Source organism: Sander lucioperca, chromosome 10, assembly GCF_008315115.2.
Source record: "Sander lucioperca isolate FBNREF2018 chromosome 10, SLUC_FBN_1.2, whole genome shotgun sequence".
Taxonomy (NCBI): Eukaryota; Metazoa; Chordata; class Actinopteri; order Perciformes; family Percidae; genus Sander; species Sander lucioperca.
This window is the reverse complement of record NC_050182.1, coordinates 5,346,701-5,372,078: the sequence shown is the minus strand read 5'-3', so window position 1 is coordinate 5,372,078 and position 25,378 is coordinate 5,346,701. Positions and strand designations below refer to the sequence as shown.

Sequence of the window (25,378 nt, the reverse complement as noted above, 5' to 3'; positions counted from 1 at the left end):
GTGATCAATAACGTAGTCGTGGTGTGTGTTGTTTTGTGACCAAACATGGTGAGAATAAATATCTCCATTAAGACGAGCAGCATTGATGGACACAGTGATGTATTGATGAGCTCTTAAACATTCAAACTTTCAACACAGCTAATTATCACATATTCTACAGCAATGAACAAATCAATAATAGTTCACACAGAAGTTCATTGTTCATCATACTGAGAACAAACATCCATCTCTCCTCCCCTGTGCCTGCTTATGTCTGTTAACGGGAACATATCCCAGCATGCACTGCGTGAAAGGCAGAAACAGATTGACCTGCCCGTGTTTGGACTGTGGGAGGAGACCCATGTGAACATGAGGGAACATGTAAACTCTAAACGCAGCGAACACACTGAGACCAGATCTGCTTCTGTCTCACCTGGATTAAACATGTTACAGCATCCTGAATACGGTTGTTCCTCCTCTGTTGATTAAAGCGTTCTGACATTTTCAAGAAAAAGACAATAACAACAAATGTTTGGCGTAACATTTATTCAGTGTAATGGATTAAAATATGAAATTGCTTCTAAATAGAAAGATAACACTCAACTATCAGCTAGTAAATATTGAAACAAACTCTGGAACATTCTGTTGAGAACAAGTGATGCACCGCCCTCTGTTGGCCAATCTGTCACATAGAAACAGGAAACATAAGCATTGAATCTCATAAAGAAGAAGAAAAGATAACTGCACTTATACATTTAATAAGAGTGTCTGATTTTTTCAAACACACACAAACAGCTTTGAAAAATTGTGAAGTAGAAGTCTTAATAGTTTGATATTTATAAGCCAGTTGATATTATCATGCAGAGTCTGACTGCAGTGTTTAAACAGATAAAGCCTTCATTATGCAGATCCATTGTTTTTTCTCAGTACAGTTCACTGATCTCCATCCTACGTTCTGGACAGACATTCCACACTGACCATCAGTAGCAGTAGGAGGAGGTTGTGGTGTCCAGTAGCTGAGGGAAGAACATGATGTTTAGATCAAGGCTGATAGATTTTATGATTCAGAGTGTTTAGGAATGTGTCTCTTACCTTTCAGTCAGATTACTTCCATCAATCCACTTCCATCTCCCACCTTCAGCTCTCAGGCCAAACCAGTATCCATCAGTTCCTGAACTACCCACGCTGTATGTATTGAGTGCATCCTGACAAGAGAGAAACAGTTATCAGATATTTAAACACTATATCTAAATAATCATACTGTTATCTACAATGTTAAAAAAAAAATCCTGCAAAAAATGGTAATAATCTGGCAGCTGGGACGCCAAAGAAATGCTGTAAAATAACTTTTTTGTAAAAAGTTATTTTCAATATGAAAATATAGTTTGTAGCTTTAATTTGACATAAAATCTTGTGTCCTTTTTTGCTTATACATATTTAATAAAGGATATTTACACCTGTAAAAACAAATTTGATCTAATCTAAGAAATGTATAACTTGAATTTAACAGTTTACCATAAAGCATAAAATATTAATATTTGGGAACTTAAAATAAATACGAAATATCTTCTTCTGCGAAAACAATTTCATTTTTTTTCAAAATGGCAATTATTATTTACAGTTACAGGTTTTTAATGTTCTTTTACCATGTTGTGTTTTTGTAATGTTTTAATGTTTGTGTTTCCTTTCTTTCAGTTTCAGTTTTTTTTACAGTGTACAGACTCAGTGTGTTCAGATACAGAAAATACATTTTAATTTAATAATTGTTTCATAAAAATGTCCACAGTTTTCTCATTACCTTTTCCTCTTCATTATGTACAACAACCAAATCTGAACTCTTTCCTCTGCAGTCTTCTCGAGCTTCTTCCCAGGTTTTCTGATCAGCAGGTTTAGCGTTATGATACACATAGCAGTTAGACCCGCTGAGTATCCAGCCATTCTGACAACCTTTACACTGTCTCACTGAAACAACAGAGACCAACCAATAAACAACATTACTGCATTGTGATATTATTATTGGTTATTATTGGATCTAATTAATGGGATCTGAACATACCTTTATCTGTTTTGGGGCAGTAGGCTTCAATGCTCCACTGAGCTCGACTGATGTTGAGTTTATTCCAGTGTGTCTCCATGTTTTTTATTTGTTCTGTTAAGTTGTTCCTCTGTCTCTCCAGCTCCTGGTTTACTGCAGTCAGGTTTGTGATCTTGCTTTCTAAGACATTATAGTTTTGTGTCAGGTTGCTCAACTGGACTGTCAGATTGTTGACCCTCCTCAAGTTTTCTAAGATGAGATTGTTGTTGAGGTTTTTCAGGTTATGATTGGCAGCCATCAGGTCACTTTCATGACTTAATGTAAATGCAAATTGAAAATTAGCTTCTTAATCATAGTGATAATGCAATTTTGAATTTGTAATTTTGCCACTTTTGGAAGCTGTTTCTTGCCTGTCTCACCTTTTAGAATATTTCAACAAATCCCTTGAAAAGACTCAAACCAACCTCTGTATGTGGTGTGGACGCTGATGTGGGATTGACTCAAAAGCTACAGTGGCCATCTTTATTGTTATGAAGGAACAAGTCACCCAGTGCAACAGTGTGGCTCACTGTGTCAGAGAGCTCCATTACAAAAGATATATGTGACTTTGATACACACACTGTATACTTGTTTGTGGACACATTCATTGTTGGTTTGGGTCTGATCATGGGATTTGTTGAAGAGAAAAATAGATCATCACTTGACTTAGGGCGCTATCACACCTATAGTTCGGTGGACTCGGTGTGATTCATGGCTGAAGTTGCAACATTGTTGCATTTTTCATTTGGTTTGGCACTTTGTCAAACGCACCAAACACTGTAAACACACATCACGCGATTGAGACGGTTGCTTGTTTATTGGACAGAATATCCAAAACTCGCAGACACATCTGGTCTCAGAAATAATGGAGGAACACCACATTTATAACGTCCTGGGTTTTCTGAGAGAGAGATGATGATGTCACCCAGACGACCAGCCATGTGTGCTCAGAACAGCTTATGGATCTGAAAGTTATCGTCCCTTAAACGTACAATATGTAACTTTCTGCCGCTAGGGGTCTCTCAACCAAAACAATGGATGGTAAACACAGACTTTTGATGACGTTGGGAAGTTGCGTGGAATTATGGGAGTTGGAGTTTTTTGCGTTAAACACCTTCGTTGGTTAGAATGCATCTATTCACGGACGAGTTTACCCATTAAAGTTTATTCACGTTACGTTTAGTAACGTTTATTCATGTTATTCTAATAAAATAGCTGCAGTTTCCCCAGCATAATTAGATTTTTATTGTTAGCTAATTGTTTTTATTGTTAGCTAATGAGCCAGCAAGCTAACATTAGCCAGCTGCTAAAACACAAAATATTTCACATATCTATGTCAGCTTTTGGATGGTTTCATCACCGAGGCGGACAGGGTTTGTTGTGCTACTTAACGAGGCTGAGAGACGGGTGTGGGTGGGGATTGCTGTGCAGTAGCAGAACATCTCCCAGCTGCCCAGAATGATCTCCCCTTCACTTTTCTGTAATGTTAACGTTTTGTTTTGGTGCTTGACCCACCTTTTGTCGGGTTGATTTAGCTTACCGTAAAGACAGCTAAACGCAAAGGGGGGAGAAATTCGGCAGGGATGAGATTTTCGGCACGGGCACTGGTAGCGCTAACGGAGACGTAGCTAGCTAGCTAATGTTTGGATGGCAGCTGTTGTGTGCTAGCTAGCTGGCTACATTAGCATTTGATTAATCGTCTATCTATACAGCTAACGTTAACGTTACTAGTGAACTCATTCGTGGGTTAGCCCAGTGCTGTTAACCACGGTCAAAACAATCAATCATACTAAAAATAACTTTATGAGAATGTTGAACGATGTTGTAACCCTATAATGTTATCCACCAATCATGAGCATTAACGTTAGCTACTTGTCAACCAGCACATTGTAGTAACATTAAGCTGGATCGATATTGATATGTATCAATAAATAAGATCTCTGCTGTATTACTGTGTTGCAAAGTGGCATGTAATCAATCACAAAATGATGCTGCGTGGCAAAAAAAGCAGTATTACAGTTCAGAGTATTTTTTCTGTGACATTGTATGATTTACAATTACTCCTGAACATATCATCTGGTTGCCGTGTTTTGACGGAAGTTACGAGTAACTAGATGGTGAAAGGTTATATAACGCCACTGACAGGCGACTAAATGAAACGTGACATGTCTGAAAATAAAATAAAAGATTTCTCTTAGTTTGACATGTGGTGGAAACATTTGGGATAGTGTAAGAACACAACTCATAAAAATATATAACATAGATATGGTCGTTTTTAGACATTTTAATGAAGAAAAGTTACATATTGTATCTTTAAATCATATATAAGCAGTGATGGGAATAACGGTGTTATAAATAACGGCGTAACTTTTTTCAGTAACGAGTAATCTAATTGATTACTCTTACCATCTTAATAACGCCGTTACCGTTACTGCCAAAAAATGCGGCGCGCTACTATATTTGAAGCTGTTTTTTTCATCAGACCAACTAGATCTGAGTCTGAGCTGAGAGTCAAAGACTTTTTTTTACTGTTCTTCCTTGGTTAGTGGGCAGTGCGCGACGCAAGCGCATACATGCTGACGATTGGCTGAGGTTGAGTAAAATGTCATGTTAAGCCAATCAGAGGTAGAGTTGGGCGGGTGTTCGAAAGCACACATAGTCGGACACACAAGAACAACACAAGCGAGTCAGTCAACGAGAGAGAGACAGGTATGGAGTTATGAAATCAAGGAGAGGGTTAACTTTTCCTGCTACAGATTTTCTACCGTGGTTAGAAAACACAGGGGAGACACTTTGTTTCTCTCACTATATTACTCTAGAGTCGCTACTCGCTCCAAAGCTAATCGCCGTCACTCTCTCACTTCTCCCTCGCTCTATCACCTACTCCCCACACACACACACACACACACACGCTGGCGCACAAGTATAAACATCAGGCCACTTACGTTATTTGCACTACAAAGAGTGTATATATTTGTTATTTATTTTCTATATAAACATAATATCTACATACATGGCATTTGATTGGAGGCTAGTCTCACTTTGTCCCACAGCAAACATTAAAATAGTTTAGATTTGTGTACATTGTTTCTGTTAATAATGTATTGTATTTAGTGTCCATTTCATTATAATATTCAGATTTATCATAAATAATTGAACATGCACATGTATTTTAAGTTCTGTTAAAGAGGGGTGGAGGTGGGGTCACATTTGAGCATTTAAAAATTTACTTGAAAGTAACACAATAGCTACTTTCTGAAGTAACTAGTTACTTTAATAATTTGTAACTGAGTAACTAATTTAGTTACTTTTTGGAAGAAGTAACTAGTAACTGTAACTAATTACTTTTTAAAAGTAACTTGCCCAACACTGTATATAAGTCTGTACATTGTGTGCAAGGTTGAAATTGCAGGCTAGTAAATGCTCTGTTTTTGGTTCACTTTCTGTATTTGGGTCAGATTGCGTTCTCACCTGAAGTGAACTAAACTCTATAGTCCAGGCAAAGTAACTCATTTTGAAGCCAAAAATAGAACTAATTGTAAAAGATTTCTTTCAGCATAGATCATTTCTATGAGGTGTCCAGAACAACATACTAAAAGTCCTAAGAAATCCTAGTTGAGGAAATATGTTAAATTCTCATCAATCCGAGATGTGTGCCAGTAAGGCCAGACAACAATACACCCCAATGGGGCTATTTTTTTCCTTTACTCCTATAAAAATAAAACTTTATACAATGAAAGTATCCATTAAAAGTAAACATTTTTGTATTACAAGTTTCTTTGAAAATGAATTTGAATATGCAAATGACCTATACACTAATCGAATATAGGCACCCAAAATATACCCGCATAGGCTTACGTTTTTCCTTTACTCCTACCACAATAAAACTTTACACAATTAAAGTCTACATGAAAAGTAAAACATTTTGTATTAGAAGTTTCTTTGAAAATGAATTTGAATATGCAAATTTCATTTCCCTTCAGTACTCCGTCTGGGTTTGCGGTATATTCTTAGGTTTTCTCCGGTCAAATATTTGTAGGTCCAATCAGTGAACAGAGGGAGTGGCTGAGAACGATGACGTTGAGGACGTGCACTAGAAAGATGCGAGCGAAGCCATTCGGTCCGTTGTGGCAGCAATGCTGCCGAATATCCAGAAGTTAAAGCCCGAGCAAGAACAATCTTTGCTGAGTTGTGTTGGCGGCCATGATGTTGTGGCCCTCCTCCCCACGGGCTTTGGGAAAAGTCTGATTTTCCAGCTCGCTCCGTTAGTGGTGAAGGAGTTGGCTACGGCTAACGCTAGCGATGCTAATGCTAAATATAAGCCGATAGTTGTTGTCGGTCTCCCCTCTTGTTGCACATGCGCATGACATACATCACGACCAAACATTAGCGATTGGTTATGGCAGATCCAGAGTGGCTCTGGACAGATCCAATAGTTTTAAACTTCAACAGAGTACCCGCCTTCAAGGAAGTTAACACTTGTCAATGGAGAGAGGCCAGACTCTCTGTACAAATGAAATGTACCAGAGTCTGGTAGGACCAGGCTAGCCTCCAGCTGCTTTCTAAATTCTTTTTTTTATTTGCGAACAAGCCTTACCTAATGACATTCCCCCACAGATAACATCAGAAGAAAGTCAGAATAGCCATCTTAGTCATTAGTAACGTGGTGAGATTAATGAGACAAATGATTGGTATTGTTGGTAAGATTACGAGATTACAGGCAGAAGTCATTCTTACCAACTAAACGATTCACTCTCACACAGAAGACAGATGAAAAACCAGATAGACACACTTTCCAGACATTCCAGCTCTTTAAAATAATTTTGCCAGACACCAAAACTGCTTCTCTTTTTGTAGTTAGCAAGTATTTCAGACGAGGCGGGCCACACATCAGACTTCCACCATTTGTAAAGTAGCTTTGCAGTGTTATGAAAAGCTAGCAACAGCAATATCTAGGCTAGAAACCCAATAGGAACATTTTAAGTTACCAACTCCTTTCTAACTAGACATTTTACTGTAGACACATTTTGCTTAAGGCCAAAACTACGTTTCATCTTGAAGTAGCATCGCCTACTGAAACAAACTAACGTTAGCTTGCTAACACTAGCAAATTCTATTGGGCCTAATTTCATTGCTAGACTACACTGTTTTGTCATACATATGAATGGTGTTTCTGCCTATGCAACTTAAGACGTATTCAGTAAGTGTGGAGCTCATGTGCATATTCAAATTCATTTAAAAAGAAACTTGTAATACAAAAAAGGTTACTTTTCATGTATACTTTTACTATGTAAAGTTTTACTGTGGTAGGAGTAAAGGAAAGAATTAAGCCTATTTGGGTGTATTTTGGGCATATTCGATTAGTGTATAGCTCATTTGCATATTAAAATTCATTTTCAAAGAAACTTGTAATACAGAAAATTTTACTTTTCATGGATACTTTCATTGTATAAAGTTTCATTTTGATAGGAGTAAAGGAAAAAAATAGCCCCATTGGGGTGTATTGTTGCCTGGCCTTATTGGCACACATCTCGGATTGATGAGAATTAAACATATTTCCTCAACTAGGTTTTCTTAGGACTTTTAGTATGTTGTTCTGGACACCTCATAGTAATGATCTAAGCTGCAAAAAATTATTTTACAAGTCTGTCGTAAAACGCTACTTTGCCTGGACTACTAATTCACTTGGAAGCAAACTGAGACCCTCGTTTTTTAAGGGCATTTTCACACCTACCTCATTTGGTCCGGACTTTCGGACTGTTCAGTTTGTTCCGAACCAAAATTACAGGTGTGAAACCTGTAACGGTCCAGATCAAAAGACCAAATTTTGGACCGATGAAAATAGGTGGTCTCAGTCCGGACCAAACTGAACCATGGTCCGGTTCGTTTATAGTGTGAAAGCATTTTTTGGATGGTTCGGACTTTCGGACCAAATACAAGAAGCTCTGGCAGGCTCTCCTCGTGTTACAAGACCGGGGAAGCTCCTTTAAGGAATAGCTCAGTGCTTAGAGTGTAGGCTACATGAGAGAGTGATGGTGAATGTGCTCAGAGCAGACAGCTGTCTGCTGTCAGAGCAGAGAATACATCAGCAGTTTATTTGTTAAGTGGTAGTAAATGTACAGTGTAGGTTTCCGTTTGTCTCTGAATAAATTCTCCAGAAAGTTCCCGTGTCTTTGCTTCTAAACATCACAACAAAACAAAAAGAGCCGCGACAGTTGGGGAGAGCAGCAGGCAGTAGGGGAGAGCAGCAGTCAGTAGGAGAGAGAGTAGCAGTCAGTAGGAGAGAGCAGCAGTCAGTAGGAGAGAGCAGCAGTCAGTAGGGGAGAGTAGCAGTCAGTAGGAGAGAGCAGCAGTCAGTAGGGGAGAGCAGCAGTCAGTAGGGGAGAGCAGCAGTCAGTAGGGGAGAGCAGCAGTCAGTAGGGGAGAGCAGCAGTCAGTAGGGGAGAGCAGCAGTCAGTAGGAGAGAGCAGCAGTCAGTAGGAGAGAGCAGCAGTAGGAGGCAGCAGTCAGTAGGAGAGAGCAGCAGTCAGTAGGAGAGCAGCAGTCAGTAGGGGAGAGCAGCAGTAGGGGAGAGCAGTCAGAGGGAGAGCAGCAGTCAGTAGGAGAGCAGCAGTAGGGGAGAGCAGTCAGAGGGAGAGCAGCAGTCAGTAGGGGAGAGCAGCAGTCAGTAGGGGAGAGCAGCAGTCAGAGGGGAGAGCAGCAGTCAGTAGGGGAGAGCAGCAGTCAGTAGGAGAGAGTAGCAGTCAGTAGGGGAGAGTAGCAGTCAGTAGGAGAGAGCAGCAGTCAGTAGGGGAGAGCAGCAGTCAGTAGGGGAGAGCAGCAGTCAGTAGGGGAGAGCAGCAGTCAGTAGGAGAGAGCAGCAGTCAGTAGGAGAGAGCAGCAGTCAGTAGGGGAGAGCAGCAGTCAGTAGGGGAGAGCAGCAGTCAGAGAGGAGAGAGCAGCAGTCAGTAGGGGAGAGCAGCAGTCAGTAGGGGAGAGCAGCAGTCAGAAGGGGAGAGCAGCAGTCAGTAGGGGAGAGCAGCAGTCAGTAGGGGAGAGCAGCAGTCAGTAGGGGAGAGCAGCAGTCAGTAGGAGAGAGCAGCAGTCAGTAGGAGAGAGCAGCAGTCAGTAGGGGAGAGCAGCAGTCAGTAGGGGAGAGCAGCAGTCAGAAGAGGAGAGAGCAGCAGTCAGTAGGGGAGAGCAGCAGTCAGTAGGGGAGAGCAGCAGTCAGTAGGGGAGAGCAGCAGTCAGTAGGAGAGAGCAGCAGTCAGTAGGGGAGAGCAGCAGTCAGTTGAAAAAACTCTGACACAGAGAGAGGAGACGAGAGGACGGGGAAGCCCGTCTACAAACCAATCAATTATAAGTATCTGGAGACGCAGCTCACGTATGTGATGACGGCAGGACGTAGTTTTGTCACGTATAGATCTTTAGTGCGCTTGCATAACTGCAGTGTGAAACCAAAACTTACCGGATCAAATGTTTACAATGTAACAAAAACATGAACCTTGGTCCAGACCTTGGTTCGGACTTTCATGTGTGAAAACACCCTAAGTGGACCAGAGTTCAGTTGTTTGATCCACACCAGAGTCCAGATGAGCTTTCACACCGCCCCAAACCAACCAGACCATCAGACCAAACACTCCAGTGTTCGTTTTAAACTGACCAAACGAGGTAGGTGTGAAAACAACCTTAACCTTTAATTCCTTTTATTCATACAATACATGTGTGTATTTTCTCATTGGGGCTTCTGTCTCATTCTGAATGTGGCAAATTCATGACTGATATCAAATATTGGTTACAGATGATAACTAATACTGTTATTCTTTAAGGTTTGTCTCATGTCTCAGTGTGAGTTCATGCATGGACTGCCTGTTCAGTATACTTACGGTGGTAGACGACGACGACTGCTATGATGCCCAACAGCAGAATGACACAAAGAATCCCCAAACAACAGGCCAGCTGCTGATACTGGCCACGTCTGTTGTTTGCTTTCTTGTCGAGCAAAACTCCTGCTGTGAATCAGAAAAGGATTTATTGTCAAGTAAGTAATAGTAGTAAAATTATAAAATTATTTTACATTAACAACTTACCGTTTGTGTCAGCAGTTGGTTCGTTTGTTTCGCTTTCCACCTTCACTTCATCGTCCACAGTTTCCTCCTCCTTTTTAGCTGAAAGGTTGAAGGACACAACCTCATAGTTAATTACTGTGTAGTGGTGAAATAAAGACGGATCACTGTACCGTGGACGGCACACTTTGTGGCTGTGGCGTCACTGTAACCTCCACTCATAAACGTTTTCATAGCTTTAAAGCATTAAATCTTCAAAATATACAGCCATGCGACAACAATTGAAAGCTTAGCCTCTCATGATTCAATTAAGCCCACACACAAAGCATAAGATGATTTATAGCAGTTACACAACTGTTATAAAGTTAAAGAAAATAAAACAATACAGCCGTAGACAACGCAGCTGGTGTCTAGAGTCGAGAGTGCATCCATACCTTTTTTCCTTGTCCCTTTAGCCACTGCGGGGATTTTTTGCCCACAACGTTTTTTCTTAAATCCCCAAGAGTCCAAGGAAATGGAATATCCAAGCCATTATATCCAAAACGAGCTGTTCGCCTCACAATCTTGACGTTTCTGGCCGAATCACAACGGAAAATCGCTAAACTGTTTTTCATTTCCGCAATTGTATCGCAGCTCGCTTCTCTCCCGAGGGTCCTACATTCTCGATGTGGGCATCACTGTATTCCCTGAGTTCTAAGGTTTCCATAGATACCTGGTATAAGCCAATCAGTTCAGGTTTGCCTGTGATATCCCAATGGGAAGCCCCTGACGCCTCTGACGCGATGTGAGCCCCACGCGCACTTGATCGACATTTACTCGGACCAGTTAGATTTAAATGCTACAAGACCCATCTACATTTTTAACCAATGAGCAGACAAGTCGATAGAAACCAAATTTGACACTGAAATTTTAACCCTGTGATGACTGTAGCTGTGTCAAAGCAAAAACAGGGCCTTCTATAAGCATATCACACCCTGTGCAATTTATAATGACTTATTTCTATATATTTATGTATATAGTTATTTCAAGTATGTGTGTGATTGGTATGGGTGTGTTTGTGTATTTGAGAAGTGTTTTATTTTGTACTTTATTGGCTTTTTTCTTTGCACTTTTCAAACTGAAATAAGAAAAACGGACAGACGTGTGTGTATGTGTGTGTGTATGTGTCCCAGACCAGGATAGGAAATTAACTATGTCAAGATCAACAGGCCACTGACAGTGACAGCTATGTTCATATTTGATTAATTCAATAAATTATTATTTTTTGTCTTAAATCCACCAGCCATTTTCATATTATACCAACATTTGCAGCATCCTGAGCCTTTTTGGTAAGGTTCCTAGGAAATCTCAGCCAGAGTAATTCATTAATAGTAATACTTATTATTCTCCCCAAAACAAGTTTCCTTTTTATTTTTAAAGAACTATACAAAAAAATGTAAACTTTTTGCAACTTTCACTGTCTATGTGAATCCCTATGCAAGATTATCAGTAGTAGGCTACCATGAACAGGATAGGATCATAGAGACACAGCAAGTCCTGTTTTTCACCTTTATGAGGCAAAAAAAACTGGCTGGTAAAAAGTCAGTGGCTGGTGATCAAAAAAGTGAACTTCAGGCCCTGGCCATAAGTAATACTTTGTGCCCCCTTAAGGCCAAACGGCATCCTCAGAAACTCAAAAAGTCCAAACGGCATGATTACCGCTGTCTTGGGCACGGCCCGTGGGTGAACCGGTACCTGATGGTACCGAGTCCACCTTGGAAAAACTGCTGGTCCCTGCCAAGCAAGCAGAGAAATCCTGAATATGTGGAACTGGGTATCGGTCGGGGGTCATGGCATTGTTGAGGCGACGAAAATCGACACAGGGAGTCAAGTTGAGTCTGTTTACTCCCACTTTATCCAAGGTCAAGGTCAAGGTAAACTTTATTATTCCACAAGGGGAAATTCATGTGGTCATTCATTACGCGTCCTTGTCACAACATATTCTCTAAACATATAGACACCACAGACAAGCCAATAAGCATGTATATAGAAGAGAATAACAATACTACAGAAATGACAATGACAGAAATCAACAATAACAATACAAAAAAAATAAAATAAACAATACTACATATTAAGTTGTTCGGTCTGATACCGTAACTACTGAGGTGATTTAACCCGGAGTGACCTGGCTGACGCGCTGATGTTGACCTGCTGTGTAGCGTTCAATGATCGTCTGACGAGGTTGCTTTGCAGAATATCAATATGTTTATTTGATTAACCATGCAGCATGAAACGTCCATTCGTTCATGTTTTCAACGTTAAATCCATAAACAATTAGACATAGTTGGAACAAAGAGTTTGGCGCCAATGCGCTCCAGCATCACAGCGGTGTGTCACAGCGTTAGCGGTCAAAAACCATTTGCCCTTTCCGGGCCAAACACCTGCCGGCAACAATTTGGAGCATACCTTTATAACCTTTCACCAGGCAATACCACAGCGACACCCAATGTATATACAAGAAACAACACCCAAAGTCTGAACACTTGGAACAACATATTTGGCTCCTACACACCGGCCCCTAATTGGCAATGTCCAGTGGACATGACAATTCAAATAAAACAAAAAAGAGTCAAAATGTTGTAAATCACAGAATTATGGTCAAGCCCGGCACAGAAACAAATTTACACTCCATGCAACAAACAGAGTTTTGTCACTGGCCTTTCCAAGATGTTGGCTTTAGTCTGCAATCTTACAGACCGCACAAGCCCCTGTTTGTCTGGAAAAACCTCCAGAACCTTGCCAAGTGGCCAAGAACCACGGGGAGCGGAAGAATCCATTATTACAACAATATCTCCAGCAATCAAACTCCTTTTCTTCTGGTTCCATTTTTGCCTTTCTTGAAGCAAAGGCAAGTACTCCCGTACCCATCTCTTCCAAAAAAGATCTGAGATGTATTGCACTTGTCTCCATCGTCTTCTCACGTATTGATCATGAGGCTCGAACACTCCAGGTGGCAAAGCTGGTTTTCCCCTCAGAAGCAGAAGATGGTTAGGAGTGAGAGGTTCAAGGTCATTAGGATCATCCGAGAGCTTAGTAATTGGCCGATCATTTAAAATGGCCTCAGCTTCACAGAACACTGTATGAAGTCCATCATCATCTAAGGTCTGTTGACGTAAGACAGAGTTAAGAACCCTTCTCACCAGGCGGATCATCCGTTCCCACACACCACCATGGTGTGAACCAGCTGGTGGATTAAAACTCCAACGAATTCCAACCTGCGACAGAACTCCTTGAATCCTATCATGGTTCAAAGTAGCAAGAGCCTTCCTGAGTTCCTTTTCCGCCCCAATGAAATTGGTACCATTGTCTGACCTCAGATGTGTCACCTGTCCTCTTCGGCTGATAAAACGTCGCAAAGCATTAATACATGTGTCCGTTTCCAGGGATACTGCTACCTCCAGATGGATGGCCCTGCTTGCCATACAGGTAAATATAACTCCGTATCGCTTACAGGTTGATCTTCCCTTCTTTACTTCGACTGGTCCAAAGTAGTCTACTCCCGTGTTTGTGAATGGCGGTTCATCAGGAAGAATTCTCACCTTTGGGAGGTCTGCCATTTTCTGTTCGACTGCTCTTCCATTATACCGGCTACAAAGGACACATTCAGCAATGACCTTTCTAACAGCTGAATTGGCCTTGGTGATCCAAAATCTCTTCCTCACTGTGGACAGTGTATGAGTCCGTCCACCATGGCCCAGATTCTGATGTACATGCTTGAGAATAAGCATAGATACATGCTGATCCTTGGCGAGAATGAGAGGATGTTTGACTTCCTCAGGCATGGCTCCTCTGTTCAGCCTTCCTCCAACTCTCAAGAGCCCATTCTCCACCATTGGATCCAGTCTATATATGGAACTGTGCCGACTTACTGTTGTTTTCCCAGATAGCAGAACAGAAATCTCCTTACTGAATCTCTGTTGCTGACAAAAGCGAATGATGGCAACCTCTGCTCCTAATAAATCATCTAGCATCAAGGTTCCACACCTAGATGTCACTGTGATTCGTTGTCTTGCCGCAAGCATCCGTCCGTCCTGACTGGTTGCCTCTGAATGGTTGGCCGCAGCAACCTCCGACTGCTTTCTCAGGCGGCTCTGCATCAGCAACATGGCCTTTAACCTGAGGAACCATGCCACTGCTGTCTTAAGTCTCCTCCAGTCCGAAAAGTAGGCAATGAGTTGATCAGTAGGGTTAGCCACGTCACACATACTGATAGCATTTGCTGTTATTTCCTTCTTCACCTCTGGATCATTTGAATCCAATGACAATTCCAACACAGTTTTAGGCCAATCCTCCTCCTGCTTCCAAAGAAATGAAGGCCCTTCCAGCCACCTGCTTTTCTTCAGAAAGTCAGAGATCTTCATACCTCTCGACGCTCATCAGCTGGATTATATTTGGAAACAACATGTCTCCACTGCGAAGGTTCAGATGTTTCTCTGATGGTTGAGATTCTGTTGGCCACAAATGTGTGAAAGCGTCTATTCTTGTTGTTAAGATACTTCAACACTGAAGTGCTATCAGTCCAGAATACTGAATCTTCCAGTTGGTAATTCAACTCTGCCTTTAACATTGAGTCCACTCTGACCGCAAGGACAGCCGCTGTCAACTCCAGTCGGGGAATAGTTAGGGTTTTCAATGGTGTCACCCTAGCTTTACCGAGCAGAAACGTCACCTGAATGTTGTTTTCCTGATTTAACATCCGCATGTATGTTACAGTTCCGTAGCCACATTCACTAGCATCGGCAAAGTGATGTAGTTGGGCATGTCTGACCTCGCCAAAGTCCACTGGCTTAATGCACCTGCCCACATTGAATGCAGCCAGCAGATCCAAATCTTTCAACCACCTTTCCCATTGGTGTAATAGGTCCTGTGGTAAAGCATCATCCCATCCACAACGTCTCCGACATAGCTCTTGCTGCATCGTTTTGGCAACCACAGTGACAGGTGCCAGGAAACCCAGAGGATCGTACACTGAGCTATTCACTGACAACATACCACGTCTCGTGAGAGTCTGTTGTTTTATCTCCATCTTAAACCTGAAAGAGTCAGTCTCCACACACCACTGTAAACCCAAAGCTCTTTCTACTGGAAGCTTGTCCCGATCCAGATCCAACTCCTTTAGGTCTTTAGCCCTTTGATCCTTTGCGATGGCTTGCAAAACGAAGCGACTGTTGCTGATCCATTTTTCCAAAATGAAGCCTCCCTTTCGACACAGCGCAATTAAATCTCTTATCTTAATTGCTTCTTCCTCAGTGGCTGAGCTCTTCAAGCAATCATCCACATAAAAATTCCGCTTAACACATTGAAACACTTCGTCCGAAAACTCAGCCTGGTTATCATCAGCAGTTTTCCTCAGTGCATAGCTTGCACAGCTAGGAGATGAAACAGCGCCAAACAGGTGTACCGTCATTCTATACTCCATAAGCTCCTTATTGACATCACCATCCGGCCACCATAGAAAGCGAAGAAAGTCTTTGTCTCCCTCGGCAACCTTCACCTGGTGGAACATGGCTTGAATGTCACCCATGAATGCCACAGGTTCCCCCCTGAAGCGAGTAAGAACTCCTAGCAGTGAGCTGGTAAGATTAGGACCCTGCAAGAGCTCACTGTTTAACGAGACTCCTTGACAAGTGGCTCCACAGTCAAACACCACACGAAGGGATCCTTTCTTTGGATGGTGAACACCATGGTGAGGGATGTACCACACCCTCCCATTCCCACGACGCAGCTCCTGCTTCGGTAATTGCTCCGCATAGGTCTTAGCAATGAGCTTATTCATGTACTCTGCATACTCCTGGTGCAAGCATTTGTTTTTAAGGAGCCGTTTCCTCAATCCCTCAATCCTTTGTTTAGCCACTACAAAGTTGTTGGGCAGACAGACTTCCTTGTTCCTGAATGGCAATTTCAAACAATACTTTCCATCTTGAAGTACTGCTGCGTGATCCATAATTTCAAGAAACCTATGGTCCTCTCTGGACATTTCCTTCTCCTCCGTATTCCTTTCATTGAAATCATGGTTGTACTGATTGTTTAGCATTTCTTCCAGTTTGTACACAGATATCCTGTTCACCATAGCTGACGGAAGTTCCGCCTCCAAAACACCAATGTTTCCATTCACCGGCCCACTAACTACCCATCCCAGGACAGTTCTAATAGCGTACGGACCATTCCCGCAGCTGTTGATGACTTCCCAAGGTTCCAACACCTTGGGAGCGTTGGTTCCGATTAACAGGTCGACATTTGCTTTTAAGCTTGTGATGTGTACTTTTGACAAGTACGGCCATTTGGCCAGGTCTTCAGGCGTCACCATGTTGTCAGCTGTAACCGGCATTTTCCTTTGCGTGAGAACCTCTGGAAGCATATAGAAGCCATTGCTATCCAAGCCAGATACCTCCAAACCAGTCAAGGAATAGGCTGAAACAACATTTTCTTGCCCCATTGTGCGCAACAGGAAGTTGGTTCTTTTGCCTGTAATATTCAGCTTCTGCATTAGATGTTCCGAGCAGAATGTGGCTGAACTTCCAGGATCCAAAAAAGCATAGGTTTTAATTACGCAATTTCCCTTTGTGGACTTCACCTGTACAGGGAGAATGGACAGAACACACTGATCCTTACCGGCCCCTGTATGTCCACATGTTTCGTATGAAGTTAATTGGTTATCACTTGGTTCCTTTAACAGTTTCATAGTGGTACTTTGCCTTTTGATGTGTAGCACAGTGGGATGAGTTTGACCACAAACCTTGCATGTCAAGCGCCTGTCACAATTCCTGCTCATGTGACCATTACCTAAACATGCAAAGCAAACTCCCTTTTCCCTCAGAAAGTGAATCTTTTCCTTGTGCTGCTTTCCATTGAACTGTTTGCATTCTTCCAATGAGTGCATACCAGCACAGCAAAGACATCCAGCTTTCTTTTCTTTTCCTTGATACGATGTTGGCTCCTTAACTTCCTCGGGTAAGTCCATAGATGTTACTGTGGTGGCGACAATATTTCCATATGCTCTGTTCCTGGGCTGAGATTTAAACCTGGTGAAAGTCGTCATGCCAGCAATACCAGGCGATGGATCCCTTATGTCACCAAACAGCGGGTCAGAAAGAATGTTAACACGACGCTCAATAAATCTGACCAGATCATTGAAGTGAGCTCTCTGGTTAGTGGTTTCCATTATGCCATAAGCTATGGTCCTCCATTGCTCCCTCATTTTGAATGGTAACTTTGAAATGATGGCTCTCATGTTAACAGGCATGTCCAATTCCTGTATATACTGGAGCTCCTCCATCATATTGCCACAGCCACGCAAGAATAACGAGTAGGCTTGAAGTGCTTTTACATCCTCCGATTTTATTGTTTGCCAGGTCAATGCCCTTTCCATATATGCAGTTGCAATTTTGTACTGATTGCCAAAGTGCTCCTGTAGAAGACCCTTTGCCACTGTGTAGCCACGCTCAGGGTCCATATGTTGGCAGCTACGCACCAACTCTTGTGGCTGTCCTCTGGTAAATTGTTCCAAATAGTACAAACAATCTGCCTTTCCTGCCTTTTCCTCCACTCCTTGCTCAAAAGCTTTGATAAATGCTCTGTATTGGAGAGGGTCCCCTTCAAAGATGGAAATATCTCGTGGTGGCAGCGACAACGAACGCTGCTGCTGCACCAAAGAAGCTGATATTTCGTTTTGCCTGTGCATGATGCAAAGTATATCTCCTGGTGGATTTTGACTGATTTGATGAGTGTATTTGGATTGCATTCCTTCATCATTCCTCATTTGCACAGTTGTTGGTTGGCACTGAGAAGGATGCAATGTTCCCAACATATTGCTTTCTTGCTGCTGTTCAATACTGCACTGATGTTTAGAAGCAGATTTAACCCATTGCTCAGTTTCCTTCCATCGCACATCCATTGATATATGCTTATCAGGTGGCGATGACCCTCTTGTCAAGTAATTTTGTTGTTTAGGTTTCCTTGAAACAGGCTTGTACTCCTTTGCCATAGGGTTTAATACATTGACAGTTTCCATTTTCCTCATTTCCCTTTCCAGATATGAATTCATGCCATTTGAGGGTACTTGGGAAGAACCTTTTACATCAGAGGCCTGTAATACTGCCAGCATAGCAGTAGATGCAGCTAGTTCAACCTCCAAACCAAGCTGCTCTCTTTTCCTCCTTAGCTGTTGCTCCTGCTCCTCCAAAGCATGCTGTTCCTTTAACGCTGCAGCACGAGCTACCAGTGCAGCTCTATTTGCCTCAGCCTTTATCCTTGCAGAGGATGTTGTACTTGATTTACCACTATTAACACTCCTTTTTGAGCCTTTGCTACCAACATGTGAAATGCTGTCATTAGGATTTATATCATCATCACCAGCATTTGCATGACCTTCATTGTTTGAAATCCACATTTTTGTATCAGCAATACATTCATCATTAAACAGCATTTTTGCTTTAAACCATGTTTCATGTTTTTCACATTCATAGTGTGGCAGTAGACGCAACAGCGATTCATGCATGTATTTTGATTCATCACATACATCAATCAATTTTCCAAGAGCATTCTTTACCTGTGTTGTGTCACTCTTTAAACCCAACCCTTGCAGTGGTTTTCTTAACACACTTGCCTTATTTAGCTTCGCCTTTCTACCATTTTGTAACCTATCCAATTCACCAGCAAATGCCTTTTCAGTCAGCTTAACCACCCGTTTCTCAGTTTGTACTTCATGCCCATCAGTCACACTACTGGATTTACCAGCGGTAAATTTACTTTTACGCACACCAGTAGTTATGTCCGACGCTGCATTACTATCCATGATGAAAGTCAAGTGAGTCAAAGGTTCGCAGTAGCAAACAGTCAGTGGAAAGTCTTATTGTCTGCGCTCTTAAGCGACCAATGCATTGGGTTTATGCTTTATGTGTGCACACATTTACATGGCCATTCAAGTGTAGCTTACTTGTACCTCCGTAGGGCGCCGTTCGATGATCCGGTGATACGATGCCCAACAGGCGGCCGGCCACAATGCGTCTTCTGTTCTCCAACAGCTGACGGCAAACTCCTCCAGCGTAGTAGAAATCCAGATCAGGAATCCAAAACAGCTAAGCAGACCTTCTCTTCCTCTCACGCCGATCGTTCTGTCCCAAACGTCCCGTGGCGCGCAAACAATGTTCCGATGGCTGGTTTTTGACTAATATTAAGTTGTTCGGTCTGATACCGTAACTACTGAGGTGATTTAACCCGGAGTGACCTGGCTGACGCGCTGATGTTGACCTGCTGTGTAGCGTTCAATGATCGTCTGACGAGGTTGCTTTGCAGAATATCAATATGTTTATTTGATTAACCATGCAGCGTGAAACGTCCATTCGTTCATGTTTTCAACGTTAAATCCATAAACAATTAGACATAGTTGGAACAAAGAGTTTGGCGCCAATGCGCTCCAGCATCACAGCGGTGTGTCACAGCGTTAGCGGTCAAAAACCATTTGCCCTTTCCGGGCCAAACACCTGCCGGCAACAATTTGGAGCATACCTTTATAACCTTTCACCAGGCAATACCACAGCGACACCCAATGTATATACAAGAAACAACACCCAAAGTCTGAACACTTGGAACAACATATTTGGCTCCTACACTACAAAAAAGACAAAGACAATCCGACGTCTGACATTTACGATACAAAAAGAAAAAAAAGAAAAAAAAACTATAAAATTATCATCAGGTAGCTAAACATTTTAAAAAATAATAAGAAAAATTAAGATCTACCATCCAGTTAAAGTGCCAGTGCAGAATTAAAGTGCCTGTGATGTGCTTGGTCATTATACAGTCTGATCGCTGTAGGCACAAATGATTTATTGTACCTTTCTGTTCTAATTCTCTGTTGTAAAATTCTACCAGTTAACCTATTGCTTCTCATAAATTTATGGTGAAGAGGGTGAGTAGGGTCAGTAAGGATTTGGTCAGTCTTTTTTAAGATAAGCTCATTGTACAACTGAGCTGCCGACACCTGGTCAATTCCGATGATCCTACTGGCCATCTTGATCAATCGCTGCAATCTCTTTTGGTCCTTAACATGCATGTTACCAAACACACAGATAAGGCCAAAAGATAGAACACTCTGGAGGATACTTTTGTAAAACATTGCAAGGATGTGTCTGTCTAATCTAAAAGTGTTTAGTTTCCTAAGGAAAAACATCCGCTGGTGCATTTTCTTAGTTTTATTCAGTGCACATACATTAAAAGTTAATTTAGAGTCAATTTCAACTCCCAAATATTTGTAGGTTGAGACTCTCTCTACTAGTTCACCATTGATCTTAGAGGGGGGGGCTGTAATTCTATTTTTGTTAAAATCTATGACCATCTCTTTTGTTTTCTTCACATTTATTTCAAGGATATTATCAGAACACCACTGAGTAAAACCCTGTAATTCCCTCTGGAATTCATTCACAGAAGAAATGTCAGATTTTAAAAAACCAACCAGTGCTGTGTCGTCAGCGTATTTAAAATAAGTGTGGGCTGAAGAGGATGCTTGACAGTTATTGGTGTACAATGTATATAAAATAGGTGACAGAACCCACCCTTGTGGTGCCCCTGTGTTTATAGTTTTTGAGAATGATATACATGAGTTAAATCTGACTTGCTGACTGCGGTCTGTCAAGAAGTCATAAATCCATGAGATCAATTGGGGATTTACTCCCAAATGCACCAATTTTCTCACCAGAAGGTGGGGTTGGATTGTATTAAAAGCGCTGCTGAAGTCAATGAACACAATCTTGGCCAGGCTCTTAGCATACTCAAGGTGCTCCTGAGTGCTGTTAATCAAAGATAGCAGCGCGTCCTCAACACCTCTCTCTGCCCGATAAGCGAATTGAATTGGTCTAAAAGAGGTGAAACCTCATGGAGAAGTTGTTTTAAAATTATTTTTTCAAAACATTTCATAACTATAGATGTAAGGGCAACAGGGCGCAGGTCATTGAGTTCCTTAGGTCTATTGTTTTTAGGCACAGGCACTATTAGGGATTTTTTCCATAAACTGGGAACAACACCAGTATCTAGTGACAGCTGAAACAACCTGTGGAAGGGCTGTGCCAGCTGATCAGCACACACCTTTAGTGTCCTGCAGCTGATACCATCAGGTCCACAAGTTTTACGGGGATTTACACGTCTAAAATAAGATTTGACATCATCCATAGAGATGTCAATATCCACACCCTTCATGTCTCTTACTGCTGTGATGGCGTCATTCTGTTCTGCTTTAAAATCATGTGTGTCAAATCTACAGTAAAAATCGTTTAATTGATTTGCCATGTTAAAGTCATTCTCTGCTACCATAGGGTGCTTCTTGGGCTTGTATCCTGTAATAGATTGGACTCCCTGCCAGGCTCTCCTAACATCATTTTTGAAAAAGCTTTCTAACTTATATTTGTATACTGCTTTGCAGTCATTGATCTTGCTTTTAATCTTTTTCTGCACTATCCTTTTCTCTTCTCTACTTCCTCCTGATTTAAACAGGTGTTAGGGCTGGGCGATATGACCTAAAAATAAAATCCCCGATTTTTTCCAAAAAAATCCGATTTAAGATTTAAATCGATTTTTTTCTCCCCCTACTTAAAATCAATCTGCAGATGACAAAGAAATTGTTCAAAACAAGTTTTAACTTTATTTTGTTTTGACTCACACACACGCACACACATGGGGCATGTATACCATTATGATTATTCATGCCAATTTTGTGGAAATATAAATTGGTTTGAGTGTTTTCCCTTTTTATGGATGGGGGGGTGCTATATATTCAACAAACAAACGGATGCGTGAGATAAAGCTGTTTTCACACATACAGGTAATTCACTTCTCGTTCCTCGCTAAAAGTTCAAATCATTTTAACGTTATTGCGCAACCTTGCCCCTATTTCCACCTGTTGCTGAGTAACGTACATTAACATCCCATGGTCTCTTGAATGTAGCATACCTGTAGCAAGCGCCTTCGTAGTAACTAGCGGTAGAAACAAACGTCGAAGAGGAGCTCCGTGCTACAGAGCGGCGATTGCTAGTTGTTTAAGCCGCTACAGACCTCCGTCACAGCTCGGTCGTATCAGCGGCATTTAGTAGATGTGTTGAGCCGCAAAAGAGTTCCTCAACACCGCCTCTGGTGCCCCGCATGGTGGTCCTTCAGGTCAGCGGTAGCTGGTGGTTCAGTTATCCGAGAATAGGTGACTCCCAGCCGGGGACAGAGCACCGCGAGCTGCCGGTCATTTCGGCGGAGATTACGGATAAGTAAGTAATGAAACTACTAGTTAAGAAAATAATTAATATTAGTCCCTGTCGCTGCCATGTTGTTTGTGTATCTCTATGGCAAACGCGCGGGGCGAGGGCTGAGCCCGTTCGGAGCTATGGGAGCCCAGAGGGGAGCGTTGGCGGATGTTAAGGAGAAAATCGATTTTCCTTTTAACAAATCGACGTTAACTACACATTCGAGTTAAATCGATAAAATCGATTTTTCGCCCAGCCCTAACAGGTGTTTTTTCTCATTAAGGAGTTGCTTTAACTCTGGAGTGACCCAGGGCTTGTTATTTGGAAACATCTTAATAGTCTTTACATCTTAATAGTCTTTACATCTTAAAGCAGCCATATTATGCTCATTTTCAGGTTCATATTGTATTTTAAGGTTGTACCAGAATAGGTTTACATGGTTTAATTTTCAAAAAACACCATATTTGTGTTGTACTGCAGTGCTCTCTCTCACTGCTGCAGATCCTCTTTTCACCTGGTCTCTGTTTTAGCTACAGGGTGAGACCTCTTTTCTTCTTCTTCTTCTTCTGTACTATCTTTGATTGCACTGCACATATGCAGTAGCTCAGATGTAGATCATGTCAGCTAGCTAGCTCCATAGACAGTAAAAGAAAGGCTGTTTCTACAACTTTGGTCAGTTACAAGGCAGGATTAGCTGGGAGACTTCTAAATGAGGGTGCACATGGAAGTAGTTCTTTTGTAGATTATGGTGAACTTGTGTGTGTTGTAGCAGTGCTTTGCTACTGAGAACGAGGTAGCATGCTAGCGTTAGCATTAGCGTTAGCATGCTAACGCTAACGCTACAAGCTAATGGTTGCGGTCAGCCTGCTCGTTTCGGCTTGTGACATCACAAGTCGTGCCGATTTTGAACAGCTCACCCAGAGACTGAAGGCAGGACACATTCAGGAACCGTATCTCACTCTAAACAGCATGGATGGATTTTTTTCAAAGTTTGTATGTGTGTGGAAGCACCAGAGACACAACATAACACCCCAAATCCCAGAAAAAGTGATTTTTTTCACAATATGGGCACTTTAATAGTCTTTAAGCTTACAGCTTCAGGTTACACTTTCATACACAACCAACACTCACAGTCTACCCATAACCTGAAATAGTGTCCCAGATTTTTTGAGACTATAGGGGCTCCGTGCTTTTGTCCTATAATGTAGTATGTTTCATAAGTCATAAAATTTTTTTCACACAGGGAACTGTCAGCTAAAACCACAGATGTTGAAACTGTCTCACACTTAGCAGATCCCAGACAAAAAGGGGAAACTCTGTCTTTTAAGGGGAAATACTTAAAACACTTTAAAACCGTCTCTTTATCTATCTGCCTCTGCTGATCCTCTGCCTTCGAATAGACACACACACACACACACACACACACACACACACACACACACACACACACACACACACACGCATACACTGTAAATAAGGCCCTCCTATAAGGCCTCTCTATTGGCTGAGTAAACGCGATCCCCCAAATGACTTAATGTGATTGGTCGAGCCAGCTGTCAGTCAAGACATCACTATCTAAGGTAGCACACATCTAATGCGAATACATCGTTTTTGGTACAAAAAGATGACTAAATAAAGTAAATAACTGTTCAATTGTGGATTTATCACTCTGGAATTACTGTGCAAAATTTCCGAAAAGTCACTGTCTTCCCGGCCGGATTTCTAAACATCTGGAAGGGCTACGAAGACACCGAAGGAATCTTTAGAAAGCTGTAGCTAACAAGCTAAAGCCAAAAAACTAAAAAAAAAAAAATGGGTCCAAAAGTCGCGAAGCAAACACAATAACTGCGTTAAACTACATTGAAATTAAATGGAAATGGGCCATTCCAGTGGATTAGTTGGTAGAAGGATTCAAGTTTGAGGACAAACAGTTGAACATTGTGCATGATTTGAATTGTATGTGTTTACTTGGTTTATTTAATAAGACATACGTTATAGCAAATTAGACAAAAACTACAAATATTACATTACAAGTCATTTAGCTGACGCTTTTATCCAAAGTGACTTACAATATTTATATGTGCTTAATGTCAGAGGTCACACGCTTCTGGAGGAACTATGGGTTAAGTGTCTTGCTCAGGGACACATTGGTTGATGTATCGCAGTGGGAATTGAACCCAGATCTCCCACACCAAAGACATGTGTCACATCCACTGTGCCATCACCACCCATTATGTTCTTCATTAGATAGTAAACAAACACAGTTATACCCTAATTACACACCATATACCTAAATTATTGACTTATTAGAAACCACATACAATGGTGTAGGACTATTGGACCCAAAATATACTTAAGACACTATTATACCAAAACATGCTCTAATCAGAAAAACAAAAATAGATGTTAACACACTGTTAGACACTATTTTTCTTGATTATAGTAAAAACAAAATCAAACCACCAAAATTATGCAGCTATTTGGATTTACTATTCTGATCAGAACTGTATTTTCTATCCAGTATTAGTGAAGAAAATACCAGTACAAGAAATCAACATTGCATATGATCACATGAACAAAGATACAGTATCTGATCCATAGCAACAGCATAAATTCCAAGATATCTATTATTGATATACTGTATTTAAAAACTAAATACTAAACTTACCTTGGGTTGGAGGATGTTTCTTACTTTTGAATACAACTGAAGCGTAGTTAACCTCCTCCTCCGCCATGGTAACAGTCGCTCTGTTGGGTTCTGTCTGACTTGCAGAAAGAGAAGTACTGCTGAAATTAATCCACAGCGCATCTGTAAGTCTGATAAGAACAACTTCTGTTTTTGGTTGAGGAAGGTATTTGCAGTCATGACTGGCTGAATATGATCTTCCAAACCATATACAGTGTTTTCTTTAGTACTTAACATGCTCTGTTAACAAATCAAACCTTCTATCTGTTATCTATATCTTATATCTGTACTGTAACTAAAACCATAAAAGCTGCACTATTCAATGTAA

General features: G+C 41.4%; 2 protein-coding genes and 1 long non-coding RNA gene across 3 annotated transcripts in view; 1 reads left to right on the top strand and 2 right to left on the bottom strand.

Moving 5' to 3' along the window:
• LOC118496028 overlaps positions 1-25,091 on the top strand; it is a 112,701-nt gene extending 87,610 nt beyond the window's left edge. The window contains exons 2-3 of the long non-coding RNA XR_004898488.1: positions 18,948-18,957; positions 25,045-25,091. This is a non-coding gene — a long non-coding RNA (uncharacterized LOC118496028). The remainder of the gene's footprint in view (positions 1-18,947; positions 18,958-25,044) is intronic.
• LOC118496018 (CD209 antigen-like protein C) overlaps positions 1-25,378 on the bottom strand; it is a 331,629-nt gene that overhangs the window by 234,726 nt on the left and 71,525 nt on the right. The window lies entirely within an intron of this gene.
• Positions 780-25,227, bottom strand: LOC116063905 (asialoglycoprotein receptor 1-like). Its single transcript, XM_036006039.1, has 8 exons — positions 25,033-25,227; positions 10,123-10,200; positions 9,919-10,044; positions 4,868-4,880; positions 2,036-2,328; positions 1,778-1,941; positions 1,072-1,184; positions 780-995 (listed from the first exon to the last, which is right to left on the bottom strand). The coding sequence occupies exons 1-8, from the start codon at positions 25,097-25,099 to the stop codon at positions 860-862; spliced, it is 990 nt and encodes a 329-aa protein (XP_035861932.1). The 5' UTR covers positions 25,100-25,227; the 3' UTR covers positions 780-859.